This window comes from Acanthochromis polyacanthus, chromosome 5 (genome assembly GCF_021347895.1).
Source record: "Acanthochromis polyacanthus isolate Apoly-LR-REF ecotype Palm Island chromosome 5, KAUST_Apoly_ChrSc, whole genome shotgun sequence".
Lineage (NCBI taxonomy): Eukaryota > Metazoa > Chordata > Actinopteri > Pomacentridae > Acanthochromis > Acanthochromis polyacanthus.
The window spans coordinates 34,351,759-34,374,304 of NC_067117.1; the positions used below are offsets into that span (position 1 = coordinate 34,351,759).

Below are 22,546 nucleotides of genomic sequence, written 5' to 3' on the forward strand. Positions count from 1 at the left end.
ACTATTTAATCAATTGTTCCTTGTGTCATTTCCAACGGATAAATCCACAGCGGTGGATTTGCAGTATGATCGCAGTCATGTGATCGTCAGCAGGCTCTTGTTGTCATAGTTACAGTGACGCTGTGCCGCTATCTTGCAGTGATACAGGAATCTTAACAAATCCAGAATTCAAGCCGCATCGCTGCCAAAATCTAATCACTTGGTCCTTGTGGTGTTTCTGACCTTCCCTGAATATTTCATCCAAATCCGCTGTCGTCCGTTTTTGAATAATGTTGCTAACAGACAGACAGACACCGATCATCCCATAAGTCCACCGTTTCTTTTTTTTTTTAGATCTTTTTAGATTTTCTTTTACAGTATTTGTGAGACACTGATTTCTTTCTTTCTCTGAAGGAATGTAGTTCCAGCAACATTGTTGTGATGCTTTGTTGTCTTGCTCAAAGGACTGCTGTTGGGGCAGAGACACGCTACAAAAAATATTACGGATTTTGAACATAATTTATTTGGTAATTTTATTATCATTATGATTAACAACAAAACAACAACAACAACAACAATAATAATAATAACTGGATAAGAGATGCCTTACAGAATGAGCATTTTGCACTCTGATATTTCACAGGGATATTAAACGGACACAACAGCTACTTGAGTCGTCTGTCAATCTCACTTCAGCGTAGCCTTGCACATGATTCTTTGTTCAGTGGAAATGAAACACCCAAAATGATATAAAGAACTTTCTGAATGATCTACAAACTTCTTCAATCTAACTGATTGATTAGAACAACATTGATAAACGTTCACATCTGCTGTTGCATCATTGTATTCTTCTAACAATGCAACCTTATGCTCATTGATCTCTGTCATATTTATGTAAGGTGCGTCCATACCTCACATGAGATGATTGCTCAGCAGTCACTAACCCTAACCCAAACCCTCCTCATCATGACACTCAACTTTCTGTACTCTATTGTCTGAGCAGCTATAGTGACTTTCCTGTCCTGTGCCATCTGAAAATACAACCGACAAAAAAATTACATTCACCAGTCACGTTTCTCCTTCCTGGCAAAACAGCAAATGTCAAAATATTTCACAATGTGTGGCTGGATTTTATTGCATCTATCAACAATAGAGAGCCATTTTGTTAGATGAAAATGTAGCTTTTAAAAAGTTTGCAAAAAATTAGAAACTTTTTTTTTTTAACATTTCTGTTACATTACAAATACATGCTGTCCCAATTATCAGCTACATTTGTATTTCTGATTTCAGTAGGTAGTTGATGGCAGTAGAAGACTCTAATGTGTTTGTAAAATTGGAATGGTTTCATTAATGCACAGTTCATTTTCAGTGTCAAAGGCACACTATTCCCAGAATGAAAAAAAGGACTCTATGAATAATGTCATGCCATGGCGATGTGTAAATGATGGGCCTGAATGACCCAATCACCAATCAGAGCCATAATATGGACTAGGTTCACTCATAACCAGGCCAGCTCTGCAGCCAAGGAAAAAAAAAAACAATTAGAGAAGAGTCTCTCTTCCCCAGTGGGTTTAATGCAAGTGGAGAGAGATAGGTTTTGTAATAGATTTTTGTCCGTGTAAAATGAGATGCTGACCTCTAGGTCCAAGACTCTCAAAGACATCAGAAGAGTGGTACAGCACACTCCCACTGGGGCTAAAGGATATTCATCCAGGACATCATTCTCACACTCAGTGTGAGTCATGCTACCAGCCATGACAGCTACTCCTCACGGTAGTTATCACTGAGAGTCTGAGGGTGTTCAAAGAGGAGATTGCATCTATGCAATCAAGTATTTTTTTTAAATGCCATGAGACCTCAGTAGTTGACACTGTCTTTGTCAGAGTTGAGCTGGTGTTGTTAAGGATGTCATCTGCACGGACAAATGAAAAGGCCTTGTTTTCTTTCTGTTGTCAATCTTGTTAAGAAAAGCCAAATATTATTCTTGCAAATGTAATTTAGTGATTTTGTCTATTGCAATACTTTCTTCATCCATCTATCAAAAAATGTAGTGTCATTATATTTTAAGTTAATCTAAACAGCGTGGAAACTTCTGAGAGAAGACTGCTGAAATGTGATAGATTTCAGAATATCATCTTCAGCAGTGTGATATTGTTCATTTTAATTTTCTGTCCTCGCTATAACGCTGATCCTTTGTTCCCTGTAGGGAGTCATTGACACTCTGCATCTTAATGAACCATTATAATGTCCCCTATTGTGTCAGAACCATTATTTTATACCTCTCCAGCCAAAACAATTCTCACTCGTCATGCATGGGTGGAAGTAATTTCAGGTAAAGTTTTTTTTTTTTTTTTAACACAAATTAAGATCTGTAGACTTTTTCCTTAAAACTTTATGAATTTAAATATTGAAGTAATAGTATTAGAGTTTACAGTCAAATACCTGACTGATAATCTTTCACGTGTGTTTTTTCCCCCAGCTTTGTGTTGCCTAGGTTGTCTGCACTTTGTTTGACTTTTCACATTTTTAGTTAGACACCATATGAATATTTAAATGCTTTTGAACACTATTTACATGGATTGCAATGAACAAACGATTTTCCCATTTACACACATTTACATATTCCCTCTGACATTAATCTAGTGCAGCTCATTCACTGAATCCACCCACATGCGCATTCTGATTTATTTCAGAGTTTCATTTCGACGTTTTTCATCAAACCTAAAGATAATCAAAAATCCTGTTTCTTATTCAGTGTCTGATTTAGACTATTTGACTTAATCCGTTACTGGCCAGGCGATGTGCTAAAATGTTTCTGTAACTTTCGTGGCTTTATCTACATTTCTTAGAGGATGTAGTGGAGGCACATCCCTAAGAACTATTTCATTTGACGTGGTTTTACACTGCAACTTACCATAAGTTAATAGAAAAAAAAGAGCACAGTTTTCTATGTAGAAATACGCACATATCCTGCATTAAACCTCTGCTTTGAAGTAGCAATATGAACGTGACGCATCAGCATTGTGGAGTCTTTGTATAATACATGGTGGCAATACAGTTGGTCGGCTGCATTTTCATGTTTTATCAGCTAAGGCACACCCGAGTAACTTTCAGCCTGGCTGGATCATCCCACCCTTTTCCACACTTTGAGCTTCAGTACTCCCTAATTTACAAATTGAACGCTTTGTTTAATCCCCCTTTTATCCTGATGTTATCCAACCATTTAGAATCAAAATCCAACAGAGATATCTGTATAATTTACGTTGCCATGGTCTCCGTCTCCTCTGCTGATGCAGCACATGTGAGGTGGAACCTGATCGATCAGCCACAGAGACAAAGTGTTATAGTGATCCCATTAAACAGAATGAAGTATTGACAACGACACTCACATATTCTCTCTTTAAAGGTGACCTTAAATGCTACACTGTAATATTGTTTGTAAAGCAAACACTGCTTATATAAACTTAGAGGTTTTACCTGTAGATGGATGGATGGATCAACAGACAAACAAATAGAGTTGAACACAATTGTTCTTTTCTTTCATAATTTCTTTGCAAAACATCAGAAAAGATCACAACGTGGCAGAGCTCAGCAATCTCAGTGCAATCATCTGATTGCTGAGTATGTTTGCAGATGCATCAAAATTACACTGATTTTATATCAACCTAAAACTATATGCATCTACAAAAATATACACCAACAAATGCATTATTGTATTTGTTCCACTGGTTCATATTTGAAAGAAAAGGCTTTGATATTTAAGTTGTGAAACCCATTCGATGAATAAGGATGACAGTTCCTGCTGTTAGTAATAAGTAAGGTTCACACCCCGTAGAGTGCAACTTCTTTGAGGTGTCCTAGTTAAGATAAAAGCGTGTTTTAACACCTTGATTTTGAATTCACCAAACTGTGGGAAGTTTTCTTTTCTTTTCTTTTTTCATTCTGCACCTGTAGTTGCACAAAGGAACCGTAGTCTTTTAGATTACTGCTCTTGCAGATGCCGGAGACACCAGCTGCATTTTTAGAGGTACACATGTTTAGATTTCCATTTGCAGGCATTTAGTCCAACATTACAGACCACAGAGTTAAGGCTGTGTTTCGTGCAGCACCACTAACTTAGTGTGCTGCATCTCTTGAGTCATCTTGGCATTAAAGAATGTTAAGCATTTGTTTTTCTGAGTCTGTTAATTCAACGCACCAATCAACTGTAAAATACAGTTCTCGTCAAATGCCAGTAGATCCGCAGAGCTTTGCCTTCTTTATTTTTTTGAACATTGCCAACTGATGCATTTTATCATGTTAATAAACTTGTCAGATTCATGATGATGGACTCAAAAAAAGCCTGATGTGACTGTTTTTTCCAACCACTAACACACTGTTTCTCTAAATATTAAATGCATTTTCATGACAAACTACATTAAGATAAAACTAAAGAAATAAGACAAGTTGTTACAAAAGTGCTTTCATTAATTGTAATGGAGATAATGAGCTTTCTGTGCAACCACAAAAGCTCCCGCTTGCTTTTTTATGATCTCTGTTTTGGGCATTGTGCCATTGTCACAGTTTATCCTTAATAGCAGTCAACCAAAGGCTTTCATATCTTATTTTCTTTTAAATTTCAAAGGTATTGCCTTTGAAATATGCTAAAAGTCCAAGAGCTCCCTTTCATCTGGGGTCCTCCTCATAATTATTGAGAAAGCTGTGATACTGGGCTGCATTTGGAGGCTTGCATCTCAGTTGGGATTTTATATGGTCTGGGTAAACCCTTTTCCTCACCGAGCTAATGACTGAAGTGCATTCTGAGCCAGGCAGCATCATGCAAAATTAAATCCTCTATCTCTATTTTTCCAAAAAAAGAGAAACAGCACTGTCTGCCAAACATGTTTACATTATTTGCATTTTTTTTTCAACATAGCACTAATTTGTTAGCAAAAGTGTGTGATATTGATAAAAAAATATTACTGACCACATGTCTCCAGGTTAGCAATATCAAGTCCTGTCATACACAGCCCATCCAAAAAAAAACAGTCGCACACTTTAATATTTTGTTGGAACACCTTTAGCTCTGAGAACAACACACATTCGACGTGGCATCGTTTTAATAAGCTTCTGCAGTGTCACAGCATTTATTTATGTCCAGAGTTGGATTCATTTTTTTTTTTTTTATCAAGATCTTATATTGATGATGGGAGAGTCAGGCCTCTGCACAAAGTCTTCTCCATCACATCCCAAAAATTCTTAATGGGGCACCATGAATCCTGGCATCATCATCTTGGAATTTGCCCATGCCATCAGGGAAGAAAAACTCCATTGATGGAAAGACCTGGTATTTTTTTGTATACTTAGGTAGTCAGCTGACCTCATTCTTTGGACACATAAGGTTACTGAACCTGGACCAGACAAACTTCAGCAACCCCAGATCATAACACTGCCTCCATAGGCTTGTATGGTAGGAACTAAACATGATGAGTTCATCACTTCATCCTCCTCTCTTCTTACTGGGATGCACCCATCACTATATAACAGAGTGAATCTGGACTCATCCGATCACATGACTGACCACATTTGTTCCTTGAAGACGATGGTTCACAACTATCCTTCAGGCTTTAATAATGCGTTGGATGGTTCTTGATCAGATTTTAGTAATTTTAGCAATCCCCTTGGTTGTTTTATTAGCTTGAAGCAGGTCAATAATTTGACCCTCCTGAGACAGATTAACATCCTTTCTATGACCACAGGATATGTCTTTCTGCATGGTTGTTTAAGAAATGAGAAGCTCCTCACTGTAGCAGCTAGGGTTAAATAACTTTTTTTTTTTTTTTTTGGACTGGCAGCGTATTATCTAGTGCATTTTGAGAACTCAACTTCTAAGCATTTTGATGTAAAACAAGATATGCCGACAAGCATGTCACATCTGATCAGTTGCCTGTTTTACTGTACTGGATGCTTTTTATCTCACTGAAATAATCACTGGAGACGCCACGAAGCGTACGCTAGATTTATGAAAGAAGATTGTCAAGCATCTGTGAGAACTGCATCACAGGAGTATTCTCAATTAAAAGCTACATGTTCTAATCTTGCTTGATGCAAGCCTGACGTAGCCGTCCTGACGTGTACACTCGAGCGGGAAATCACTCACAAATAGAGTTCCATAGATGGTCGACTCCATGGGCAAGACTCCAGGATACTGTTAGTGCTACAAGGCAACATACACAAGTAGAATAAAGACTAAATACCCAATAGCTTTACTGCAGCCATGACCAAGCAGCAAATGTACTGTAATGTCTTTTTGAGTTGTGCAAAGAATGAGTAAGCTGTACACTTTTCAAATTCCTTTTGCATGGTATATTTTTATACAGTGACAATTAGCTCTCTGGCATCCAGTTTGGTTAGGGAGCAACAAAACATATGCATAAACCATATCTGAACACATTTAAGTGTACATCACACCTTCTAAACAATGCATCATTTTGATTTAACATTACCACCTGACAACTTGATTCACATGCAGCAGAGAGTCTTGCCAGTGCAGATCAGGTATTTAAAATGTCTTGTTGTTTACTGGTTCAATTACACCGTTCAAATGAGCACATAAAAGGCAGGGATACATAAAAACTAGTTCAAATTTATGGCGTTAGATAAATCTGTCCTAGGCTTTCTTTATGCATCTTTTGAAAGCAGTTAAGCTATCACTGAGCCGAGCCACTTTCTCCCGCTATCGGAAACATGCACTGAATGTACAGCTCAAAGAAACTCGCTGATAAATTGAGTTGAGAACAGTGACGGAGAGATAAACCGAATTGTAAAGCAGCTGTGATGCATTGATAGAGTGCTCTGACGGCAGCAGTCCTTTGCAAACATCTCCATCGGGACACTTTTTGAGATAAAAGCATCTGATTGGATCCATCAGTGTGGCTTAAACGCATTCTCGATCCCCTCCCCTCCAAACCCGTTAAGTCTCCTCCACAGCCTCACATTTGAGGGAGGCATTTGTGTGCTTTGAAATGGGGCTGACATGTCAATTTTATGCCTGCAGTCTATAATATGCACATGTAGAATATTTTGCCAAGTGAACTGAGCTTCCTTACATGATGGACATTTTCACATGCAGGTATTTTTTTTTTATTTTAGGTTTGCTTAACAAACCTACAGAGTCTCTATTACAGAAACGCATCATATCGAGCAGGGGTGTGAAGCTCATTTTAGTTCAGGGGCCACATATGGCTCAATTTGCTCTCAAGTGGGTCGGACCAGAAAAATCAAAGCATAATGACCTATAAACACCCACAGCTCCAAATGTTTCCTTTTGTCTTCGTGCAAAAAGTACATTCTGAAAATGTTCACATTTAATGATTTTTTTTTACAAAATATTACGAACATTTTTAAATTTCTTAAAAAAATAACTTCAGTTTCAACAATATTATGCCGCAGTTTATCATTTCCACATGTGCATTACAACTTACAGATCACAGTGTATCTACAAAAGGCACAAAACATTTACTCATATGTATCTGTAATTGAACAGTCTAGTATTTCACTTTAAGATTAAAACAATTTGTCATAGTCTAGAAAAAACAAAAAAAATATACAATTTTACAAATGTATAAATTGCAGTTGATGTATTTTCTCTAATTTTAACACTTTGCAATGTCAAAACCAGCCTGCCAGATGGTCCAATCTGACCCGGGGGCCTTATTTTTGATACCCCTGATATAGAGGATTTTTTTCCTTTGCTTTTATAGCATCACAAAACCTGTCTACTTCTACTGACAGGGATGAGAAGTAAACTAGAAAATGGAGTGTCATTAAAAGTCTTTTTTTAGCTGTCTGTTGTAGCTGTATGGGCTTTAAGCACCATGCATTATTACCTCACTACCTCATCCATTTGAAAGGCTGTCACAAATGGTGAAAAAGCCATGACATGTTTTTTTTCTAGTACTTAATTTAAAAGCATCTTCCACTTACAGTACCTGGTCAGACACACATTAACTGTGCACGATCATATGAATCGAGAATCAGATGAGCAGATATCTTTGTTAGCCCTTCACGATATGTACTTTTTTCTTTTTTTGTACTACTCAACTATCAAAGCGACCTTAGAGTGCTTTTATCCGCGAGCGTTTCTAGTAGCTTTTATTATATTATTACTAACAAATTGCTGAAACGTTCCCAACAAGCTCTGGAAACTATTTCATCATATAAAATCCTTTTTCTCTGCATAAAAACGGCAAGTAACTCCATCACACAATTAATATTGACCTCCACGAAAGACGCGCACATCTACTTGGACTTGTGGGACCTCAGTTTCTATCCTTTGCATGATAAGAGACAAATCCTTTTTACTTTTGTTTTCTCCCCAGTGTCTTGTATAGGTTTTTAGAGTCGCAGTCTGTGATGTCATGGTGCACTAAAATATTTTCCCAAGGCCTCTCAGTAAGGAAACAATAGCTTTTTTTTGGTTTTGTTTTTACACATGCATTTGACAACCCTTGCTTGCAGCAGACTTGAAGCAATGTGCACAACACAAGGAAACAAACTAATGAGAGGAGATTTGTGGACGGGGGAAGAGGGAGAGAAAGATGAGACAGATTCTTCTCTGCTTCACCCCGCTCCCTCTTTGTCTTGTTATTGTATTGTCTGCTGCTTCATTAGCCAGTGTTGCTTCATCACACTGTCTTGAAATCCCTCAGCCCTTGCCAGATGACCAAACCCTCCTTTAAACGTGCTCTGTAATGCTTTACTCCCCAGATGATAACAAGGTCTCACTGGCACTAGCGCTCTGTTGCCTTTAGTGTGGCACTGCTGTGGTTTCTTGTTGCATTGCTACAACCAAATAAACATTCATGCCTTGACATTCTCACATTGTTTTCCTCCTCGGCTTCTTTACTCTAATTGGAAAACCATTGTCATTTGGTGACTATAAAGCGTCCCTTTCTGATGAACCACACAAACGCACCTCCTTGGACCGCAGATTTCCGCAGACACAAGACTGGGCAGTGACTATAACAGACTGAAGGGAGTGAGCTCGTGAGGGACACTCTACCTTACAAAGTGCTTTGTACAGCGCTGTTGAGCTGAGATGTATCTGTGCTTGTCATTAGGCCAGCTGATGGCTCATTGCAAGGAGAATGTGCCCAGGAGGAAAAGGACAGAGATCAAATGAGCAGCTAGTCTCCCAAGTCTTGTCTGATTAGTCGTTCTGTCCAGACACCTCACACTGAGGGGCACACTGGGTCTGGCTTCCATGTCCATTTCAGAATGATGCAAGGCGAAGACATACACTTTCCTGGCACCTGGGGGCATCATTTCCTATGCTGCTATCAACTGCTGAATACTCCACATCATGAGCCAGGCTATCTCACAAGCTGATCACGGCGAGACGTGTGTTTGGACACCTGGTCCAGTGGGATGCCAGCAGTATGGTGAGCCCATTTTGGCCCTTTCAGAGATGCTGCTATGAAATGAGTAAAAGAAGAAATAACTGGTTAGTGGTGCAATTTCAAGTTTAAAATCAAATTGGTAAAATCCGTTTGCAAATATGAGTTAGTTTTTATTTCATACATTGACAAAAGAAGAGGGAAAAAACTAAAAAAAAAAAAAAAAAAACATTCAATACAGTACAAAAAGAAAAGTTTCCAAACTTCTGAATGAAAGGGAGCACAAAGAAGGATAAACTTATGTACTCTGCCACTTTATATCAAACAATCAGTTTACAATGAGCTTTAAAAACAAACAAAATGACTGTAAAGTCTGAGAGGCCTGCACATAACAGCATTATGATAATATTAATTATATTTTTTGTATTTTGATGATATGTTGGTTTTAATTACATTTCTAAATCTTTCTTGTGATTTACATTCTTTCGATTCCTCGTCTTGATTCTTCCATAAACTGAGCCTTTTTACAGAAATGCAGCGTTCCATTAATTTGGTCCTAAATCTTGGTTTTATGATGATTTCTTTTACTTACTTTCTCTTTTTGCAAATCTGTTCTGACAATGACTGGTAAAGTTTCTTTATGAGCTTTATAAATAAATTGCAGAATACTATAATCTACTATGTCGTGGGATTTAAACAGTTTTAACTGATGGAAAAATCCATTTGTTAGATCTGTATTTTTTTTTTTGACTGATTATTCTTATGGCTCTTTAACTGTAAAATGAAAATTGACTGGATGTTTGTCTTACAGGCATTCACAGTCAGATATGCATAAATCAGAGAATTATAGAACATGTACAATACTTTGTTATTCAACAAATCCTTTACTTTGTATAATACAGCAATTGTTTTAATATTTCAACTTTTGTGTACTTTATGTGATAACCAGTTCAAATTCTCATCAACCATGACACCTAAAAACTCAGTTCCCCTCACTCTAATAATTTCAATACCATCTATATTAACTGAAAAATCAGTGTCTTCCTTCTGTTCCTATGTATCTTCTAGTTTGTTTTTTCCCCGATTTAGAGACAATTTATTGAAATCAAACCACTTTTTTTGTTTTTAAATATATTATAGTGACGTATTCATGAAGGAGCAGCCTTGAGATCCAGTAAATCAGTTCTTATTGTCAGAATTAAGATCCCATCAAAAGGATCGCAACACTGAGAGGTTCTAAGAGCTCATAACAGCACAGTGATTAGCAAAATTAACACAACACCAAATAGTCTTCATTCATCAACATGTTCCTCAAAATTGTTTTTCCTGTAAATTATTGGATAATTTTATGTCCTCACGATTAAAAAGGGAAAGAAAATCCCTCTTTAATCCATCAAATCCAAAACCCAGAGACATTATGCAACCTGTGAGACGTTGCAGACAGTGTTTGGTTTCATGGCAACACAACTTTGCACCCCAGAGTTTGCCCTGTTCACTGTTCATGCGCTAGACTGAATCTCCGACTATCATGCTCAATTGTCCATACTAGCAACAAGCCAGACGGGAGAGCTGTTTGTTTTTTCCCTCGTTTTTAAAAGGGGTCAGATATCTCACATTTGAAGCCTCTTAGCTGTTTGACACCACACCAAGGAAATGCGGAACAAATGTGCTGCTTCGGAAAATGAACTGTTATCACATTGGAGACCCTTTTATGTCAACAGAGCTGGTGTCAACATTCCCACAGGCCAGCCAGTTAATATTCTAATTATTACTGTTAATATTATTTTGATATGAGCAATAGCTCTTAATTCAAATGGCTTGAGGGAGATTTATCTCAAACTCAAGTGTGTGAGTGTGTGTGTGTCTGTATGACTGTTTGTGTGTGTGTCTGAGGGTTACATGTTGACGTTGCACAGACTCATTTATAGCACTTAAGCAAATAATTGGCTTCTGCTGTGAGTGCATGATGTCCATGCTAATAGACACATTATATACAGTTTCCTCTTCTCCTCTCCCATTTGACCTTTTGTTTACGTCGAGGTAATGCTAAGATTGGTTTTCTTCCCCCACTCAGCATGTCGTTGTTTTGCATAGCAGGATGTGTTTACCGTTCCCTAATGCCATCCCGCTGTATTATAGCAAACCTACAGTTACTGTGAGATTTAATTTTGACTTACTGTAAATCTCCTACAGTGACATGAGGCAAACAGGAGCGTTTTGATAGCATTACGACGACCTTCATGTTCTTGTACTTCCAGCTCACTTTCAAATCATTATCGCAGAATTTTTATGTGTTCTGCCAGAGATGCTAATAAGCACCTAGTCTGAAACTCATGAGGTCAATATTTTTGAAGTGGAATGCTCTTATCTCCTTCTAAGACTCTCGATGTCTCAGCAGTGTACTGGAAGGATTAAATGTTGTAAATGTTTCACAGATATATTGATAAGACATTTTTTTAAAGCATTAGACATCAACATAAGTGAGCAGAGGCATCACAGATGTCTGGAAAGAAGTTTTGTACTCACAGTGCAGCAGTATTATCGTCATGGCTTTTAAGTGTTATAATTAAGCAGGATGTAAATTTAGACTGAAAAAAAGGTATCATACTAGCGTCAAATCCTGTCTGTACTGTAGACACATCAAGACAAAAAGATAAAGCAGTGGAACATGAGATTAGTCATGTTGAGTAAATGAGAAAAAACACAAGCATTTAATATTAAATTACATTTTTTGTCCTTCAGTACTTAGCTCAGTTGAAAGAGGAGACAAAGTCACCCTGGAAACAAGCATAGTAAATAATATGTGCCAGTGTCTGCTTCCTCAATTTAGCTCGAGCATGTCTTATTAAAAATGGAAAAAGGCCCCACGCCACATTAAGGATTAGAAATTTGTACTTAAGCATGAAATGAGCCCCATGCAGTGCACTGTACAGACAGATAAATGTTTCAACCCTAACTCCAGTACTGTGGGCTTGTTTCAGATGTGCACATTAACCACGTATAGCTCGTCTTAACTCTTCATCACCTGGATGACTACATCAAAACAGAATTCCCACAACACATTTCCTTGCAGAGAGCAGCGCTGACATTAACTCTGTGAAATCCTCAGTTTTTGTAGGTGAAATGAATCATTCAGTAGGAGCTTGCTTTAACCTTTTCAATTTGTCCTGCACAGTAATCCCAGTGCGAATTTCTGCTTTCAACCAATTTCTGTCAGAGGCCCGTTCCCGTGATAAATTTTCTCACAGTATGAGGGCAGAAAATGCTTTATCATAATAAACTCACTCATAAAATTTATGAAGAAAACAAAAACCTTTTGTCTATTTTAGCATTCTGCCAAATTCAGCATTCTGTTGTGTGCTCACGATCTGCTTTATGATTTATGCGTTGAATAACACTCCCCATATATCCATCAACCAGCGGATGCAGATGGTGGCTCCAGCAATCTGGAGGATAAGGAACAGGAAAAAAAAAAAGGGAGGGGGAGTGGGGGTGCGGGGGGGGGGGGGGGGGGTGGCTGTGAAGCTGCAAACATATGCAGACTTGTTATGTCCACAGTGGCCTTGATGCCTTTTAAGACCATCTGTTTTCCAACTTGTGTGCCCTTGTGAGTCAAAACCCATCTGTGATATAAGGAGAAAAATGGCAAGAATGTTGTTGGACATAGGTTTGGTGGAGAAAAGTGCCTCATTAGTGAGATAAAGGGAGAAAAACATAGTATAGGGTTTTATGTAACAACCTGGGAACTGGTCATAACTGGTAGTGTTTTGTAATATTAAAATCATAAATTATACTGCAGTGAACTTGTTGACCAATAACTCAGTGACACAGGGCAGTGTGGTTAAAAAAAAACATAACAGAAGCCTCATGCAGTAGCTCCACACTATTGTTAGTCACTGACAAGTTCCACTCAGCAATTATGTGCTGCATTTCAGTGTAAGTCAGTAAGACAGAGGACAGTTTTACTCATCCTCCCTCCCCCACACATACACGTCCATAACTCACACATGGAGCCACTTAATTACATACTGCAACACGGTCTGCATCTCATGCTTGTAAGTTCGATGGACTTTGACACAATACATTATCAGAGTTAAGCGCAGTCATTCTCATTTGTTGGAATTACGGAATTTGCATATCAAGCCACATGCACATGCTGCAACAGTGAGAAAGTGGCTCAGGGTGACACGGGGCTGCAGTAGCCTGGAGGTCAGACGGGCCAAAGAGTGATTCAGACGGTGAAAACAGGAGCTCTGACAGTGAAATAAAGTGCACAAAATGTGATGAATGGAACAGACTGATGTGAAAAATAACAGTTTTTATAGTTCTACAAACAGAGGCAAATGCAGTAAGATTAGCTGGCATACACTTGTGCTGGATTTTGAAGAATTCGGACTGTTTAAGCAATGTCACAACTAATGATTATGACCACAAACGGTATGTTTTAACAGCTGTCAGTTTGTGATGTCTTCATTCTTTAAGCAATTATACATTGCAGTGCAAATATCTGTTATGGATCAGCATCAATAAGACATATTTTTTCATATTTTTTTACAGAATTCATCATTAAAGTGACTTGTAGAAGCAGATAAATGAAACAGTTTTTCTGTTAAGCCTCCTCATTAACACACATTATACTTTTCTGATGGTTACCATTTGCAAGCTGCCCGGAACAACCACGGTTAACCACACTCTATTGTCAGCTAATCAGCTTCCCAGGCAATTTGGTTAGAAGTGGTTTGCTTAAGGGCACCTCAGTGGTAATTGCTCAGGCAGATGAGATGACATATATTCTTTTTTTTTCTTAAACTCTAGAATCCTTCCATCTTTTGAAAACTTTTTTTTTTTTTTTTTTAAGTTTTCCATTCTTTAAAATATGCTCACACATAGCCAGGGCAATGCTGCACTGCTATACAATAGTATATAATAACCAATATACTCTAAATCATCAGTCTTCAATCAGTCTGACCTGCTTTGATCTCATCACCTCCTCACTGTCAGCCCACAGACAGCCTGTCTACCTCAGAATGACAGCCATAATAACCATCTCACCACGGCCTTGTCTCAGATGGCTTTAGATAACACACTTGCATAACACTTAACTGCCTGAATTTATACTCCGGCTGTTCCTGACCCTCACCCTGTTACCTTCAGGGTGCAGCTGAATGCAGCTGGTCTGTTCCTGTTGGTGGCACAGTTTTTGTGAAGCCGAGCTCTAATCCCTGTATGTAATCTGGCAGCTCCAGCAGCAGCCAATCACAACCTGTTTGTACTCTGTAACGCTGGAATCAAAATGCCTGACAGCAGAATGGGGGCATGTGACATTGATAATGGGCCAGGAAACAAAAATTAAAATAAAATCGACTATGATGGTGCTGTCCTCTTTTGCTGTGTGTGTGTGTGTGTGTGTGTGTGTGTGTGTGTGTGTGTGTGTGTGTGTGTGTGTGTGTGTGTGTGTGTGTGTGTGTGTGTGTGTAAACAGAGACAATGGTGCTGATTGAAAACTTGTCATGCTAAAGAGTCCAACATAGATGCACAACCTCCGAGCATTGCTGCTGAACCTGAAATTGTCATATTAACAGAAACTTTATGCTCCGAGTATAACAATATATTTCAACCAACAATTTAAAATATTCTTGAGGATATAATATCTATCACAGAGCTCCATTTTTAGATGTAACAAAGACAGATTATAAAATACGATTTTTGGCAAGTTTTTCTTGTTAATAATTGTCAAGTTTTGAACCATTTCAAGATATTTCTATATTCACCTTTCCTGCAAAATCAGCATCTGTTTAAATTAGCGTGGCACCGCATCACGAGCCTGTGTTAGCATCAAAGGTACTGTATATTTTTGCATCATCAGTTAGCTACCAGGCTGAATTAGCTGAGCTTCCCCACTGAGCGTAGTGACAGACAGAGGGAGGAGAGGAGCCTGTCATTTGAAGCATGAAATCCCTTTAACCAAGTCCTCTGTCACTCAGCAGCCAGTAGGGGAGCACAGCATGGAGAGCTGTAAACTCACAGGTTAAGAGGCAGGACCACCGGTGCCGTATGCTAGATCTGCCTGCTGAATGAAGATCAACATCATAAAGTATATCCACAGATGTAGCCATCACTTATAGACATCTTCAGTCAGCAGGCATGCCGTATCAGCGCCTCAGCATTCCCTCTACTTACACTTGGCATCTCTAAGTGGTACAGACTAATAAAGTTAATAAACATTGCACTTTTATCATATTTTGTCTAGTTTATTACATTTTTGTTAGATGCAGCACTTTGCAACATTTTTTCCCCGTATTGTCCCCAGTATATCATCCTTTGTGCTCCATAAAAGCAGTGACAGCAAATTTCATCTCTTATTTCACTGGGGCATGGTGTGTTATTGTTGTACCTTAGCACTCCCTTTCCTCACAAACTGCATACTTCCCAGTGTGCAGTGCCGCTGTCTGTCTATTTGTTCCAGTAGCTCAAAGGCTCAGAGATATGCTGCTGCTCTTCTAAACTTAATGGAATGGAAAGGTCCTGTGCTTTACCTCCTAATGTCTATCATCTTTGTATTGAAGTTGCAAGTGTCTTCTTTGCTTGTAGTTTATAGTGCCGGCTGTGTGAATTAAGCATGTTGAACAAATTTTATTGTACATGTCATAAGCACGTGGAGATGCATCATTTGGTTTAATAAAAAGATCCTGACAACATTGCAAATCATAACAAAGTAAAACCATTGTGTTTACAGTATTTTAAGAATACAATAAAACATTAGATGCAAAAGTAAATTCATTTTTAACATTTCCAAAAGCTCCTACTCTGGCACATAAGGTCTGAATTTTGTGTTAATTTTGTTCTAGCACACTGCAATTATAGCAGTTACATAAGTAAGACAATGTCTCCCAATGATTTGGCCCTGTTTCCAATAGACACTTTGTGAGATAATAATATTAGGCAAATTAGCATGGATATGAAGGAAAGCGCCAAGCTTCTTCTTGACAATACTCTGATCATCTCTTTTGTTACTGCTTTTCTAAGTCTTTAAATGAAGGACTGAATGGGAATAAATCTTATTAGGACATTATTTCAGAGCCATGCTGCTGTCCATCTTATGGAATTGTTAGACTTGTAGATTAAGATCACAAAGAAATGCTGGTAAAATATGAATTAACATTTCTTGAAAACCATTATCTTCTCCTCATTTGAAGAACATACTGTTATTACTCAGCCATATCTTTGCATAATATTACACTAGGAGGTCTTCCATATCTTTGGAGACTGAAATATCTTCAGAAATACATAACGTTCATATTTCATCTCTCTTCCTAACCGGTTTGAGACAAAAAAAAAAAGTGCTATAAAAAGACTCACTATAGTGATTCTCTGACTGCTGCCTGAAATTATGAAGCAGGATTCAGGTTGAATCTCTCACAGTTGCCCTGCAGTGTGTTAGCTGAATTTCCTCCAGTGGCTGCTGATGCAGCTGCAGACTATAAATAGGCCCACCCCAGACAGGCAGAGGGAGGAGGGCTTTGGTTAACCCCTGAGACCCAGTCCTAATCTGACCCCAATAATAGGAGGCATCATTAGAGGGGTGGTTCAGCAGGCAGGCCAGGAAGAATACAGGACACCCTCTGTGTGTGAGAGATCTTGGCACTATCACATTGCAGGAGAGGGATAGGGCCCTGTTTTGAGCACCTTCAAGCTCACCCCATCTTGTCAGCTACCTGTCATGGACTCTTCTTTCGCCTGCTGGCTGTTCCCTCAGCCAGTATCCACTATCTGCCACAATACAGACAAGGGAGGGGTTGGAGAGGTTTGGTGCCTCTGTGCCTCATGCATCGCATGGCCTGGATTCAACAAAGCAGTTGTAGCAAAGCTTTGCTTCCCCAACGGTGCTTTTCTGCAATCAAAGAGTATTCATCTCCCTCTTGCCCTCCCTCTTGTACAGCCATTTTGGCACAGTTTGGCTCTCGTTTCCCCTCCCACTCTCTCTCCTTACCTCACTGTTCTGTTCCTCCCATAGTCGATCCTTTATCCTGCAAACAGGTCCTCTTGTGGGGATAGGGAGACATCCACTGATGTGCAGAATTTTTCAAATTTATTACAGGGGGGGGGGGGGTTACAGGTCAGTCTTAATTAAGAGGTGAAATCATTAAGGAGGGATAGATAAAGAGGGGGTGCTACCGAGAAGACCTGTCCGAGGCAGAAATCTTCTCTCGGGTCCTTAGGGCTCCCAGACAACCAGAAATCTGACACCTGCATTATCCACCAGGCTTTTCAGGGGGACGACGGAAGCGATTATAACGCTTGTTGGATCAGATGGACTGTGAAAAGCGAGACAGCCAGAAAATGTCTCCAGCTCTGCTCTGTACTTCAGCACCAGCAGATCATATTTGCATCAGTTTATGTAGTCTTGTTACTCTAAAGTCACCCACAGTGTTTGAGTAGAGGAGAAGTGAGCTTTCTTGAATTAGATTTGTATACCATTCTTTAAAGATGTACTTTCTCATAAGCACATGTTTGTTTTCAAGTAACAAAGGCAGGTTAGATGATGTGAATGTACCTCAGGCATGCCTATGCATCTGATCTAAACTAGTACGTCCTTAAAAATCTATATATTAGTATACAATCCCCTCTGAGGAAATAACCCACAAGTCTGGGTATCCTTTTCAATGCGTCTTCATTACTCTGATGTTTTTCCACTGCACTTGCGGGAGACTCAGTAATTAAACACTGATGTCTTCTCTCCTGGATTGTGGTAATGGTGAATTTCTGTAGGTGGAATGTCTTGTGGTTTTCAGCTAGATGAAATTATTGCTTCTCACATTAACTACTCAGGTCTATTTCTGCCATCACAAATGGTTTCACGTATAAAATTATCTATCCTGCAAGCTGCCCAGTCTGAGCTTGTCAGTGTCTGAGGTCATCTCCATCCAAGATGCCATCAATGTAAGGTCATTGGATTTATTTAGGCTTGGCTCACAAACACATACAGCATGTTGATTCCATGGAGAGGGCTCTATCATCTTAGACCCTATCTACACCCACAGTCATATTTTGAATAACTGCCTCCAGGCAATCATGGTAGTGTCAACTTAGAGTTGCACTTCCAACAGAAGCGGAACAGTTCTCTGAGGAACCGATGGTCATGCTTTTATAAAGGTTCATTCGAGAATTGTTTGTGTGCTTTAATGTCAAATTGCATCATTATTGGTATATTAAAAAAAAGAAAGAAAAATAAGTTAAACAAATTATGTTTTTTTTTCATTTCAGTACTTTGCACTGTCGCCTCACAGCTCAAAGATATTTCTGTGTGAAAATGTAGCTAGGATAGGCTCCAACCCCCTGCCACCCTACAGAGAATGAAAGCGATGGATGGATGGATGGATGGATGGATGGATGGATGGATGGATGGATGGATGGATGGATGGATGGATGGATGGATGATTAATTAAACAAGTTGATTAAATATGTTAAGAAAGTGAGCTGACTATCACTGTTAATTTCAGCTGTGTGAAAACGTTGTCAACCCAAGACTGATGTCATGTGTAAAATCACATATTCAGATGTTCACAGCAACTGTCTTAGAGTCTCACACTTACATACTCACCTGGAATACTACTGTTTTTGCAGAATAAACTCACACCAACTCATGTACGTGCACATATGGCATTCCTTCATAGCAGTCTTGTGTCAACGCTTTTGCAAAGATTTTTAAGTCTGTACTCTGTCCTGGATTGATGTTGTCCCGTGTGCTGTATTGAATAGTTAATACATCTCCAAAAAAGCATTGATATGCTAATGCCAAATGGAAAAGTTAAAATTTGAACAGCTGGTCCCATGTTCATGATGCTTAGACCTAGAAATGAATTTGACTTGAAGTCTTTGATGAAACATTTTGTGTAGTTTTGAACAAGCAGTCAATAATAATAATAATAATAATAATAATGAGGACCAATACAAATGATTGTGCTTTGCTGTCTGACTTTGGTTGTTTACACGTAATATTAGAAGCAGAATATTCTGCGACTGATAGGTACATGAGCAGATGTGTTTTTGAAGAATGCAAATAGAAATGAGGAAAATTCCTTGAGTGAGTTGAAAGATATTTGATCTTGTCTCACAGGTGTAATCACTTGCCCAAGCACTGTTGATGAATGAAACTGAAACAGCTACAAGAGAATAACTGGAAATGCAACTTTCAAATTTCTGTGACAGTTCAGCTGCATAATTCATTGATACTGATGTTTGTCGCATGGTGTACTAATCTGTAATGTACGTCACTTTATGACATTTTATTATTAATCCAGTAAAATGTGCTGTCTTGCAGCTTCCAGTACAGGTATCATGTAGATTGATTGAAATCATGGCCTGTGTTTTATTTTTTTCAAGTTAATTAGAAACAAACCTCCTCTCTTTTCAGGATCTGCTCAGGGCTGTCCATGCTTCATTTTTAATATGCATACAATATTATGTATTTTTCAATTTCTGCAATGCGCTAAATTACTCAGGCTTCCTTTCATCACCTTCATTTGGTTCAAAATTCTACTGCAAGGATTTCCGCTAACTCCAAAAAACAATATCATGGAGCTCCGTTGCTTGGCTTCCTGTTACGTCTCTGTGTTGATTTTTGCATTGATTTTCAAATGTTCTAGTTGACTTGGGTTCCCAGGTAGCATAACTGGTTGAGCTGGCGACCTATTAACAGATGCTATAGTCCCCAACGAAATGGCCTGGGTTCGATTCCGGCTCACAGCCCTTAACTGCAGGTCTTTTCCATACTTTCCTGTCTGTCTCTTTACTAACTATAAAGGGATTTAAAAAAAAAAAAAGTTATACTTCACTTTAAAGGCTCTGTCTCTTTACTAACTATAAAGGGGTAAAAAAAAAAAAGTTATACTTCACTTTAAAGGCTTTCAAGGGTACCAACGGTCTCCTAACCCCCCATATGAGCTGGCTATATCTTAGATCCACGGTAGCTTAGATAAACAAGAATAATATAGCAATACTGCAGCAGGAAGCAACCAGTTGCTATTTAAGTATATTGAGGAATTATGGTATCCATAGAGAAGATTGAGCTCCATCTGCCGCCAACACATCTGTCTGTTTTACTCTGAAATGCTGGTGCTCAAGTGTGACACCCAGTGGTCCTGAATGTCATATATGAGACCCATTCATCATGTATGTATTTCTGTTTATTGTTGTATCAGTGTTTTATCAATGTCATCTTATAAAAAATCCCTTTGTGATGCTATTGATAAGGCTCACTATTGCTATCATATTGATGATACCTAATAGAATGCCTGTGTATGAGCGCTCTGTAAGAAGAATGTTAAGACTGGTATTTTTTTTTTAAACTTTGTAGAACCCATGTCACATAAGGTATTCAACAGCTATGTCAGACAGAAATGCCTTTTGACTCCCTATGGTGATGTTTCTAAAAGGACCATTACTGTAACTACAGTTGTGACACAAGTCTGGGTGGTTGGAAAGCACAATTTTCAAACATGGCTTTGCTTTTAGAGGCTGACCTTTTCCTGTTGGCTCTCCCTGTTCAGTAGCTCAGAATGAAGCCACATCATCGCTCTGTGTCTACACCTCTGAATTGATATTCAAACCGAGCAGATGGCCACAATACTCTCAGGTTGTTGACAAGGATGCTAAAACCTTTCTCAAGTCGAATGGTGTCAAGAAAATGTAAAAATCATATGCATGAGTGGAGGAATGCTTTAGAAAAATGTTGCAAGCCAGCATCCTAACATTTAATAATATGAAATTCGGCATAAGTCCTCCAAATATCAGAGGACAAAGGTGACATGTAGCCAATAAGAGGTTGTTTGTTACAGGTGAGGAAGGTGATGTATTTCCAGTCTCCTGTTGCTTTTGGTTGTTTCAGCGTTGTCAGCTCCCTGTGCAGCACCACTTAGCAAACTAAGCCTGAGGCGGTGTGCCTTCTCTGGAGGCAGAGGTTATATGAGCTACCTCACATGCACAGGGAAGGATTGTTTGCTCATACAAATACAATTTAGCTTTGTCTCTTATGCGGCAATGTGTACCTTATACATTAGACAGACTAATCATGAAATGCTTTGACATTGTTTACCTCGCTAAGGGGATTGGATTGGATCAGAATGATAGCATCTTCACTGGCAAACGGAAGAAGGATCCCAGGCCCACCAACAATTTCTTTCTTCAAAGCAGCATTAGTGGCTCCATTAAAATCCTGTCACCCCGTTCCTTTATGGCTGTCTGTGGCTTCTAAAAAGAGGAGAAATCACCGTCATTCAAATGCTAAGTGACTTTAACACTCCTGTGAATATTAGAAAGGAAAGAGCTACTCCATCATCTACCGTGCCCAGGAAAAAAAACGAGATGAGACCAGTGTTTTGAATATCCTATCCCGTTACCTCTGCAGTATCTCGTCACATGCCATTACCTCTGCAAAAAAGCAGACTGCTTGACACATACAGAACACCATGCTGTGTCAGTCTTCATTAAGACTTAAGACTCATGTGCATGAGCACAGACCGGTAGCCACCTAAGAGACTGCCTCTGTGATGTTATCATGTCAGCAGGTTTTCAATCTCTTGCTTTTAGACATTATATGGAATGAACTTATCGTGAATTAATGAGGTAACTGCAGGCAGGATCTACCCTGTAGGCCATGGGACAACTGTTTATTCATAGGAGAAGCTCAGGGGCCAAAAGGCAAGTCCTGTCATCCGTCATTAGAGGAATCACCTCACTAATGTTCTCTCTTTGTGCTTCACAGGTCACAGATGGAGGTACCATAAAGCAGAAAATCTTCACCTACGATGCTATGTTTAATACAAATTACTCCCACATGGAGGACTACCGCAGACGTGAAGACCTTGTGTATCAATCAACTGTCCGGTAAGCCTCGAAATCAAGATCAATCAACACAACTGCTTTCTTTTTCACTTCTCATACTGGATTTGTTCTGCAGCTCTGGTGAATTGTAAAATATTAAACTTGCTGTGAAATCAAACAACCTCCTGACACAGTGGTAGTATGCACTAAGATGAACTCCTGCTCGCTGCTATACAGCTGCATTCCCAGCCATCTGCTGTTGGCCAGATGAGGCCACACTGGAGTGACCTGGCGAACGAGGTCAGTGTATTATTACATGAGGACAGGAGGTAGTGACAATCTCTAATCAGAAACTCTGCTCAGGATAA

The 22,546-nt window shown here is 39.0% G+C and overlaps 1 protein-coding gene across 2 annotated transcripts in view; it reads left to right on the forward strand.

The window, feature by feature from the left end:
- Positions 1–22,546, forward strand: part of igsf21a (immunoglobin superfamily, member 21a) — a 188,064-nt gene that overhangs the window by 75,470 nt on the left and 90,048 nt on the right. For both annotated transcript variants that reach the window (XM_022192610.2, XM_022192611.2), the window contains exon 3: positions 22,120–22,241. In XM_022192610.2, coding sequence (XP_022048302.1) covers positions 22,120–22,241 — 122 coding nt within the window. The remainder of the gene's footprint in view (positions 1–22,119; positions 22,242–22,546) is intronic.